The 11,968-nt window shown below is 47.5% G+C and overlaps 1 protein-coding gene across 1 annotated transcript in view; it reads right to left on the reverse strand.

The window, feature by feature from the left end:
* The window catches only part of Ephb1 (EPH receptor B1), a 257,860-nt gene extending 249,846 nt beyond the window's left edge, over positions 1–8,014 (reverse strand). The window contains exon 1 of the mRNA XM_027933877.2: positions 7,315–8,014. Coding sequence (XP_027789678.2) covers positions 7,315–8,014 — 700 coding nt within the window. The remainder of the gene's footprint in view (positions 1–7,314) is intronic.
* Between the last annotated feature and the right edge of the window lie 3,954 nt (positions 8,015–11,968).

The following is an 11,968-nucleotide window of genomic DNA, read 5'->3' on the forward strand; positions in this document are numbered from 1 at the left end:
ATTGAGGCTTGCCCTGTTGGTCTCCAGTGTTTAAGAGACATTCCTTCTTCATTTGCAATGGCTCTAGCATGATTCTTTTTAGTCTTCTTCAACCCTCTGTATTAAGGAAGACCTGAGACCCAGGGGAATTGGAGCTCTGTCAACACAGTTGACAATGGTCAAAGGCAGGGAAAACAGATCTCAGACTACCAGAGCTCCCTGCGGCCAGATCCCAAAGTCTCAGTACAATTTGGATTCAATATGATTTTTTGTCTCCGTGCTTCAGGCTGAAAATTAGTCATTCCCCCTCCACATGAGCAAGTTTGTACCAACGTGTATGCTTATGTTCCATAGTAAAGGATTGCTCAGTTCCACAGGGAGATGGGGACAGAAGCACAGAGTGAGTGCTATGATTTGAATGTGTATCTTCTGAAGTTCAGGTGCAACCAATGGGACAGTATTAAGAGGTGGAGCCTGAAAGAGGTGATCAGGCCATGAGGTCTCCTACCTCTCGAATGGAATCAAGGCCCTTATATCTAATTTATAATTTTGGGGGTGCTGGGGATTGAATCCAAGGCCTCATGCATGCTAAGTGCTTGCTCTACCACTAAGCTACACTGCCAGCCCCTGGAGGCCCTGATAAAAGAAGCTTCATGGTATGCAGAGAACTTGCTATTCTGGCAAGGGATGACGCAGTGTTCCTCGCCTCCAGAGGATGCAGCCCTCATTGTACAACTAAACCTGCCTAAGACTTGATCTTGGATTTGCAGCCTCCAGAACTGTGAGAAGTCATTTTCCACCCATTATAAATTGCTCAGTTAGTAATATTCTGTTTTAGCAGCAGGAACAGACTAAGGTAATAAGTCTGGCTACAGCCCTGACTGAGTTAGAATGTAGCCCTCCACGACCCATAACAGGAGTCCTTGGTATGGATTAGAGACACACCCAGGCCCCACTTACCTTTCCTGAGCCCTTTTTTATTACATAAAGCCTGCGCTGGGGTCACCCTTCGTATGCTGTGCACTACCTGGATGGCTTGTAAGCAGTTAACATTCAGAGCTCTCTGGAAAGAATGTGCTGATCTCAGACAGGCCAAGAAGAGGGTGAGAGCCAAGATGGAGTCCTGTGCAGATGCACAGGAAAGAATATGAAAGCAAAGCTCATGGTTCCAGAGAGCCATGGGGACCCCAAGAAAAACAAGGGACAACACAGACATAAAAGAGTATTCACAAAAGCACAGCTGAAAGAATTTTAAAATTCCTGAAGACACATGTAATATTTTTAAGGATGGTTGATTTCAACAAGATTCAGTCTCAGAAGCAGAGACAGAGACCTGAGTTCTAATCTCTGAGTTCTAATCTCTCCAGACCTGAGTTCTAATCTCAGCTGTGACGTTAACTAGTAATGGCGTTCTATACTGGTGCCGAGAAATGCCAGCCCCTCTCTGTTGTCAAATAAGAAGGTCAGAATAGATCTCCACCCCTCATACTTGGGCAGTTTCAGATTGTTAGTCAATTTTTCCTCACTGTGACCAAACTGTCTGACAAGAATAACTGAGAGGAGGAAATGTTTATTTTGGCTAACTCCATCACTGTGGGCCTGCAGTGAAGCAAAGCATCCTGGCAGAAGGGAGTGATGGAGGAAAGCTGTCAGATCACAGCTTCTGGGAAGCAGAGAGAGAGAGAGAGGGAGAGAGAGAGAGGAGCCATGGATAAGATATAGTCTAAGGCCACACCTCCAGGCATGCCCCACCTTTCTACAGTTACCACTCAGTAGTCCAACCCATCACTCCATCAATGGATTAATCCACTGATGTGGTTAAAGCTCTCATAATCTGATCTGTTCCCCTCTGAACATTCCTGCATTGCCTAAGCTATGAGCTTTTCAGAGAACACCTCATATCCAAACCACAACACGGACTCCTTAGAATTTCATGGGCAGATGATGGGAAAGTAAATGACAGATTGGGTCCCTGCCAAACCCCTGAGCCAGTGGTGTTTCCACTACCCACGTCGTAATACGTGTTTATTATGTCATGGATGACCAAGATTGAGGCAAAATATGGACTTCCACCCAGGAGCACTCTTGCACATAGAACATTGTCACATGATTCTCAGTAGCTCTAGCACTGACCTGGGAGAATCACAATTGTTTGGTCAGCACCAATGGGATATGGGTCTTTCAAAGGCAGAAGGCGCAGTGCAGAACATAAGAGGATCTACCCCACCCCTCAACCGCCCTGTCATCCTCTGCCACCTTCAGAGCTCAGCATGCTGGTGTCCATGCTGCAGAGGGGCATCCTTCCAGCACCATTTGCTATATGCTTATGCCAGTGTCACAGCCCATTACATCCAGCCAATTACATCTGATTCCTCTCTGGAGGATGCCGGGTGGGTCACTGCAGGGAGCAGAGGAGGCCCTGAGTTTCTAAATTATGAAACCTATTGGGAAATCCTATTATGAAGCTCATCTTACAGGGCTACAGTGTTAATGACCCTGGCCTCCCCTGTCCCTGAGCAGAACTGGCCTCCCTGGGGTTTGGAGGGAGGCTGTCTGGGCTGTGGACTTTCTCTCACTCACCAGCCAAGCGAGAGAGCAGTAGGGCTGCTCGGTACCCTTGATTGTGGCAGCATGGTGGCCTGATCAGGCATGTGCATGCACATGCACACACACACACAGGCCCCCACCTTCTCTTCTAGCACTATCTCTTCAGGATAATGAGGCAGGGGGTCCCACATCTGGACCCATCAACCCTAAGGGAGATGGAAATAGGCCCAGGAAACTTCTTTTGCCAAAAGAAGCTAAATTAGACACAATTTTTCTCCACCTTCGAATCCTGCAGATTTTTTTTTTTTTTTTTTGGTCTCAACTCCCCCAGGCTTATAAAGTGGCTCATCTCAGTTGCTCAAGTTGAAAAAGGCACCGAAACTGTTGAAAGGTTCAAAATGTCCCTTGGGTTTCCAGGCATGAAGGAATCTACATGGAGGTGGAAAATTACCAAGAAAAAAGTCCCCAACTTGAAGAGGAGGGAGGAGCGAAGAAGCAACCATGGAAGGAAAGAAGACTTCCTGGGAGAGTGTGGTGGCGGGAGAGGCACTTTCAAAGACCGTGCTGGTGGGGTGGACAGCCTGAACTCACAGCTGCAGCAGATGGCGGGGAGGGCAGGAGCCTCAGGGAAGCAAGACAAACAGATGCACTGAGGGACTCTTCTGCAGGAAATGTGAAGACCCTGCCAATGTCCAGGGTTGGAATGGTCATAGCTGACCTGTGACCTCCCCAAAAAAGCCACATGGACCCCCAATTATGAGACATGTATTCTAAGCTCCAGCTCTGACTTACAAGAAATGAGGGTCCCGCAGATCTGATCATGCCCCTGAAGAGAGCAGTAGCATTCGTAGGGATTCCGGTAACAAGTGACCAGGCTGGTGATGGCCAGCTACATGGAAAGTGGCTCCTTTCTGTAACTCCTGGACACCCACTCCCACCTTTAGCCCTCTCTTTCTCCTACCCCCAAACTCTTCTTGAGCTTCCTGTCAGCACCAAGCCACCTCTGGCTTACTCTTGGGGTCACCCTGCCTGGTCTTTCCACAGTACCCAGCCTCTACTCAGGTTAAAATTATTCTCTGGACCCCATGGGTCATTGGGTGTTCTCTACAGTGGTGAGCCAAAGCCAGACTAGGAGAGGGACGGGGACAGAGGCAAAACACAGTACCAGGAAAGATTATGCACATTGTCATTTTCTGAGTCCCCATCATGATTTTAAGAGGAAGCTCTTTCTGGAAGCTCCAGGGACAGTATCCTGGAAGGGAAGGCCAGACCTTGAGGGAGCACTCAGGAGTAAACATATCCAGGGAGGATCTGCAGGACACCCAGATGGGACTGTGCAGCCCCAAATTTCTAGCAGGCATTAAGGAGTCTGCAGGTTCCCTACAACCACTGTCAGTCCATCCCCACCAACCTTTCACAGCACGACCTCAGCTGTTGCAATATGTTAAGCTCCACAGCACAGAGAAGGCTTGCTGAGCACCAATCCTTGGCCTGCCTGGCACAGAAGAGCTAGGCTGCAGGGACCCACACAGAGGATCGACTTGGTTACCAACCTCTGCAGGGCAGGGACGTGGTTAGAGATAAGGAGAAAGCTGGGCTTTCTCATTAACTCGCTAAACCATCGCACAGTACTTGAAGTTGGAGGTAAATGAGCCAATTTCCTAGTAATTAACAATTTCATAGAGACAAAGAGAAGAGACACATGATAAGGTCAGAGTCGCTGGTGGGGTCAACAGGACCATGTGATTCTGCCTGATGGGTTCTGAAAGAGCAACTCAGAAACAGGCTTTAGGCGGCAGAGCCCTCTAGGAAGTGTGTGAACCACATGCTAATGCACCAAATCTCCCCCAGACCTCCTCTGCTCACCCTCCCACCCCTCTTCTCACATCCTCCCTCCCAGCGACAGGAGCAGCTCCAGGCCAGGATTGCTCTTGGCTGGCTGGGCTGCCTAATTGGTCTCCAGGTACCTCTGCACAACCCAGCGACTGGTCACCATGAATTTGACAGATTCATGGGTTTAGCAGATGGAAAGTGAAAGCCAGAGAATATGTTTCCTTGCCCATTGTGATAGTCTGTCCTCCCAGCAAATAACACATAACCAGAAACAAAAAGTATCCGTTCTGCAGATTTTTGACATGTGCAAAGTCCCAGATGCAAATACCCAGAGAAGAAAATGTATCAGATCGACACAACCGTGTGAATCTTCACCCAGCCAGGTTCAGGGAACATCAATCCTCAGGCTGTGACGGGAGAGAGAAGTTGTTGGACATGTGCCAGTTCTCACCTGCAGGTCTCTGGCATCCACCTTTCTCCCTGTTCCTGGCCTCCTGAGGATTGGGTTCTAGAGGGCCACTCCAGAACTATTTTGAAGGGCTCCTGTGCCATCTGGCAGCACAGCATGAGCACACAAAATGGTTAGAGAATCTTCTTTTGAAAACAGCACAGAGACCAGTCACAAGGCCCTCCACATGCACTGTCTGACTGCCACCAAAGGGTGCAGAATCCTCTCGAGATTGCCATCTCTGTCCGCTCCAGGGTCCCTTCATCTCCTTAGAGCAACCTTCTATGAGTACCGAGCAGAGAGGTCTAATTTAGTCATCAGGGTCCAGGTACCCAAGTCAAAGGCCAAGCTTTCAGAGAACGCAGGGTCAAGTTCTTGAGACAGGAGGACAGGGCTTTTCTCCTCTCCCAGGGCATTGAGCTCATCCAGGTTGCAGGGCCAGAATCATGATGCCACCTGACTTGCCACTCTCTATTCTCACATGCCACCAAAATGTTGTCAATGCTTCTGAAATGGCAAAGTGAGAGCTCCCTGGGCTCCCCATTCCTTCTACCCTCCAGCGAGTTTGCAATAAGTAGATGGTTCAAAGTCAAGCCAGTTCACCCTAGCTCCAGATTACCCACAGCCACCAAAAGCCAAGAGAGAGTTGGGGCAGGGAAGAATGGAAAGAAACAACTTAGATTTACATATTTGTCCCCACGGGCCCTCCCAGGACAGCCACAGGAGGTGACTGACAAGCAGTATGGACAGCAGAACCCCCCAAAAGAGTAACGTTCCAATTAGCCCAAAGAAATGAACGCTTGTTCCCAGAGTCCCAATTAAATCAGAACCAATCAATGCCTGCTCCGGTTCCTGCCGTTCTGCTCAGGAAATAATGAGAAAAATGAGAGGGCCCCAGCCAGCAAGTGCAGGGTGGCAGCCTTTTGAAGCCCAGAGAAATCACCCGTGCCCTGTCACAAGCATGCCGGGCTGCACCTGTGCCTTTAAGAACTCAGTCTGGTGCCTTGGTCCCCACTCAGACCCTAAAGAATGCCAAAGAGGGTGCCCCCCCACCCCACCCCCAACCAAAGGGACAAAGAGTAGCACTGTGGGACCAGGCCCGGCTGGTTTTAAAACTGTCTGCAGTGATTCATCACTAGACCTGCACTCTCTCCCCTCTGTTTCCACATCATCCATCACGAGTACCAGAACCCAAAAATCCAATAAAGACACAAAGGCACAGCTCTGCACTCTCAGCAGGCCTCAGAAAGGCTGTGTGAGGCCCCAGCCCAGGCAATTAGCTGAGTCCATAGGATCGCAGTGCTGATGGGCATTAGCAGCCCGGTGCTGGGCACTTGACGGACAGGTGTTGGAGGAGGAAGGTAAAGGGGAGGAAGAAGTCATGGGCTGCGAGATGTTCAGGCAAGGTGGTGGTGACAAGAGAGGACAAGTATCAGGAGGCTCATGATGAGAAGAAGGGGCCATTTACAGCCCCCAAACTCTAAAGGACTGGGGTCAATCCTAGTGACCTATTAGGGTTAAGGTGTAGAAAGCCTTTCTCTTAAAAACATCCAGAAGTTCTGAGGGTCACATGCAAAATTTTATAATGAAAAGAAGTCTTTTCCCAAGCCCTGGATTCCCCCATGTTAAACTTCTGTGACTTAAGTAAGACATAAGCCGTGGGGCCTCCAGACCCTTCCATTCTCCCAGGGAGACTGAGCCATGCATCAGTTCAGCCTGTGTCTTGCCACATGTGGTCATGGGCTCTCTAGAGCTGAGGAACACACGTGTGAGCACAGGATATCCTGACTCTCCCAGACTACAAAGTTGGCATCACTGTATCATTCAGAAGCAAAAGGTAATGCCACACACGATACACTCTTACTCCCATTCCAATAGCTTCATCTCCTTCCAGGGCCTGGCATTGAGCCCCAGGAGAAAGACAGCCAAGCCAAAGGGCTTTGAGTTAATGAGCTACATGGGTTCAGTACCAAGTTCAATGCTGTGGGAGCTGGACTGAAATGAACTAAAATATTTTCCAAATTCAGTCACTCCTCAATTACCCTTGAACGAATTGTCCATGACAACCCAAATACTCCATGCCCCACAGCATGGGGCTGGATGCAGGATGCAGAGGGGTGTGTGAATGTATGTGTGGGTGCAGGGGGTGAGAGAAAAAGAGGGAGGGAAGGGGAGGGTGTGGGAGAGGGAGAGGGAGGGAGAGAGAGAGAAAGAGGGAGAATATGAGTGTGTTCCCCAATTAAATATGAATGAGTGATTATTGAATTATTTTCCACTATTCAGAATTGTCTGTATCTCTCCCTCCCAGCATGAATACAGACAATCTAGAAACAATGAAACCACTGGAAAATTGTTAGGTTTAGCATTAGAGATTGAGGTTCTTCAGAGTATTATAATAAGCCATTAGTCACTTCCTGTTCCTGGATGATCCAGAGTTAGAATAGGGAAATCTTACAACTTGGCCCATCCCCAAGGAAGCAGAGGCCTCCCAGGGCCCCAGGGCTTACCCTTGCAGGCCACGCTGTTCTCGGGCTCATAGCCAGGTTTGCAGGTGCAGCGCCCAATGGGCACCATCCATTCCCCATCCCCATTGCAGTAGAGTTTGATGGGTACGTCCACTTCCTCTGCGTTGGGGATGCACGTGCCCCGAGCAATCACCAGAGATGTGCTCTCCGCTCCTGTCATGGTTTCTGGGAACACTGCAAAGTTTTGAACAATGCTGGGACACTTTTTGAAGAAGACGCGGACAGAAAGGAGAGACATACAGGCTCCATAATCCTGGAAAGCGAGGTAAAAACCATTCCGAGTGAGAGGACCAAAGCTCCTGACTTCTGTGTTGACCTTCATCAACCTTCCCCCAAAGTCCACCTGGGAGAAGCTCTCATCTGCAGCAATGGTGTCTACTTTGAGGTAGGGAGCTTCAGACCAGAAGGCTGACTTCTTGGTGGCAATGACAGAGTCAGTCTCATAGTAGTACAAGTTGAAGGTCTCCTTGCAGGAGCCTGGGACATTGGGGAGGCTGCTACAGTCTCTCACAGTGAAGCGCATCTCTGTGTAGATGCGATGGGCCCCCCGTCGGTTGATGAAGGTGGTGAGCAGCCAGTTGTTCTGGTTGGGCTCGAAGACATTGCACACCTGGTAGGTGCGGATGGTGTTCAGGTTTTCATCATAGCCGCTGACTTCTTCCCACTGTACCAAGGAGTCCATAGACACACAATGCAAAAAAAAAACAGAAAATAGAGAATGAGACCACAAACCAAGACAGAACAGAGGAGAATCCTAGGGCTGGGAGGGCCTTACGAGCTCACCAGTCCCACTGCTGGACTTGGGAAATGAACATATCCAACCCCTGCTTCATTTTAGACACTTCTTTTTTAAAAAATACTTATTTTTTTAAGTGTAGATGGACACAACACAATACCTTTATTTCTATGTGGTGCTGAGGATCGAACCCAGGCCCCGCCCATGCTAGGTTAGCGTTCTACCACTGAGCCACAATCCCAGCCCCTTAGACACCTCTTTATGAGATGTCATAGTTCTTTGCCTCCCATACCAAGATATAACAGATTTCATTCTAGAAAGCATTTTCTCATCTAAACTATAAGTCTCATACTGTGACTATGGCTTATGACATCCATGGGGAAAACCTGCAGCTCTCAGCTCCGAGTGATGGAAGGAACTTTCTTCCTCACTTCCACAGCCTCTATGGAATAGTGGTCCAATGACATGACACCAGTCATTGGAAATCCCCACCTCTGGAACTGATTTCTCTATTGTGGTGAATCTCCTTTATCTCCCCGAAAAGCACATGGATATAAAGCTTGCCAGAGTTACTCAACAAACTCAGATTCTCATAAACTTTTGTTTTATAACCTTAATCTCTTTGAAAGAGCTAGACTATAAAACACTGTGGAGATTGCTAAGAGAGATCCACAGTGAAACCATTTAAGCTTCATTATGTGCAAATTTCAAGCAAACCTTTGAAAAGCAAGAATGTTGGAGGGTGTTATTCGGGGAGTAAGTTTCTTTCTAAGAGAGAGAGACAACCATGATTCTCATTGAAAAAGACAGCCCCCATTTTTAGCAGCCATATAGATTGGATTGGAAGAACACATTTATTAGACAATGTCTCTCAATATTCCCAACAACTAGATACTATTATCTCTAATTTATGGGTGAAAAAAATATCATGCAATTCTCCATGGCTGAAAGCAAAGGTATAGAGCTAAGGACCTAGACAGAAGTGGTACTTTGATGGCCTAAGAACTTCTTGAAAATTATTTCAACAGGCCGTGGGAAGGGTCTGCAAAGGCAAGTGTCAAAAAGAGTTTCTGGGTCATTCTTTCTTCCTTGTGTTATAAGGAAAGAGGTGGAGGAAATAGCTATCCTGCCCATATCTGGAAGCTCTCAGGGCTCTGATCTCAAGAACTGAGTCTACTCTCAGGAATAAAGTCCTATTCTGTCTGCCTAAAATAAATAAAGGAGAGGAAAAAAAAATTAAACTTACTAAAGTAAAAAGTGGGTGGGTTAGGATCCTTGACTATTTGGCAATTGTGATCAAGGTAACCAGAACCTATCCATTTCTTTAAATATTGTGCTGATTATTGTTCATGGTGTGAAGTTTAAATGTATATATTGGAATTGTCCATTAGCAGCTAAAAGCCAGTTATGTATGTGTGCATGGGAAATACTCTGCAATAGCTTCTCACAAGGGGTTAAGGCCCCTAGAGAGGCAGGAGGATGGAGGCAAGACAGTTCTTCAAACTGTCCCAGGGTATCAGAAAAACCAAACAAAGTGTGAAGGGGGACCAATGGGATGACCTTGCACATCCAGGACTATAAAATGACCTCCCTTGTGGCCAGAACTAGGCAACTGAGCTGCAGTCTAGCCCACAAACCTGCTGGCCCCCAGCCCCTCCCAAGGGCCGGTTTCCTCCACAGCCCAAAGTCCTCAATCAGCTCCTTCCAGATCCTGTGCCAGTTTGGGGACAAAAAGGCCATCCCGATTCACTGCCCTAGACAAAGTCTCATGTCCTCCATAAAACACCCAGCACCCATCTATCACTTGATTCCTTTATGATCTCCCAGCACTTCTCCCTGCTCCACTTTCCTTCTAGAAAGCCAGATTTTACTTTCCAAACCCACAAGTGTGTCACATCTCTAAATGTTTTCTCACGGAGCACCTTCTCCATAGAATGCCTTTCAGGATTGGAAAACCTCCCAGTTACCAGTTCACGTTCCCCAGGCAGGACTGGACTCCCTACCTTGGCGCTTGCTCCGGGCTTCTCCTTCACTACGGCCCCACTGTAAGAACGTGTGTGCTCAGGAGCCAGGGTATCTCCCCCAGGGGTCAGCGAGGCCCCAAGGACTGCAGCACATCATCAACAGGCTGCATCCTATCACAACCCCTGAGTGGGTGTGGTTCATGCAGGTGGACATGCCTGTTCCCAGGCTCAGTGACAGGGCCACCAGCAGAGAGAGAGACAGCCCCTCTGTACAGTTTGTGCAGAGTATAAATTCCCACTGTCAAATCTCACCTGGACTTTGCTTAATTTCTTATTGATTCTCTTGATGTAGAGAAACCGCTTTTTCTTCTTTCTTGAAGACTACATTATGTTCTATTACAACGTGTGTTTGTTAAAGTTACATTCTGCTTGCTTGGTTTTTGAAGGCAGAAAGCAAATATATTAGGGAGAAGAAGTTGCTGACAGTGTTTCAGATTAAGTTTCCAGTTTGCAGACCTCCCTCCCTTTCTAGGGCCACTCTGAAATTTTTTTCCCAGGTAACATTACCTGACAGTTAAGGGAAGGGTGTCTTTCTCTCGCTTTTCTGCAATTGTTTAAACCTGGCAGGTTTCATGATCCATTTTTCCAGGGGGGGGGTCTTAATATAAAAGTGGGTCACTCTGTTTATGCACAGGTGAGGCATGTGGCCCCATTGAGGGTGGGGGCTGGACACAACTGGAGTCTTTGTCCCACCCAAAACTAATGCAGCTCTGCTATGGGATCAGGACCTGAAGCCCAGGCACAGGATCACCTTAGCACAGAGACCATCGCCGACAATAGGTCTTTCAGTAAACAGAATGAGGATTTCCACTCTCATGGAGCTGGGAATATTGAGAACATTTATCTTAGAAAATGACACTGATTAGTATTAGAAGACCCATCAGAGGTAATTGTTTTAAACATTAACCTCTCTAGGCCTCAGTTTTCTCATCTGTAAAATGAGGAATCATACTGGGTGACCTCGAGTTGTAAAATTCTACAGATCTAATTGATTCCCTGACAGCTCTCAAGGGAGCGATCAAAGCAAATTAGAGGGAATAGAGCTTTATATTCAAAGGGAAAGAGTAGAAAGAAATTGAGAGAAAAGGAAAATAGCTCCCTGTTGTTTGGGGAAAAGCCACGATGGAGCCTCCCATTAATTTCTCTCCATCATTCTTCCCCTGTCAGCGGGTGCTGCGAGGATTGGAGACATAAGCCATCAGAGTGGGCGAGAGGAGGGACGAATGCTTTCAAGAGCAGGTAGCGATTAGGATGGGGGCCTAAGATTTTGAAAGAGAAGATTTTTGGTTAATGGAGATGAGGGCGGGGTGGTATTCCCAGCAGGGAGAGACAAACATCATTGTTTATGATACTTGGAATCAGTCTCCTTGCTTTACAGTGAGTTATGCCTCCCTCATTCATCAATGAAAAAAAAAATATTGACTAAATACCAGTTTTATACCAAGCACTCCATTAGCCACTGGGGATACAGCAATATGCAGCTTATAATCTAGTGAGAGGAACACAAATTAGTAAATGATTATGAAAATAACTAAATAACTACAATTGGACTAAGGGCTATCAGGGAAAATTATGGATTGCCAAGAAAGGGGATGCACCTGACATGCAGCAGAATGTCAGGGAAGCCAGGAGGGGATGGATGGAGGCTGGAGAAGTATGTGTCTTCTGGGAGCTGAGTGTCTGAGCGAGCCCAGGCACACACAAGTGCAAAGGCCCTGAGGTAGGGAAAAGCAACCTGATGCCATTGAGGAATGAAGCCTATAGAGCAGAAAAGTCATAAAAGGCTGGAAGCAGTAGGAATAAGACTGAGGGGAAGGTGGATCGGATAGAGAATTTTGGATTTCAACCTGAGTGTAACTAGAAGTGTCACTGATGA

Source organism: Marmota flaviventris, chromosome 8 (assembly GCF_047511675.1).
Source record: "Marmota flaviventris isolate mMarFla1 chromosome 8, mMarFla1.hap1, whole genome shotgun sequence".
Classification (NCBI taxonomy): domain Eukaryota; kingdom Metazoa; phylum Chordata; class Mammalia; order Rodentia; family Sciuridae; genus Marmota; species Marmota flaviventris.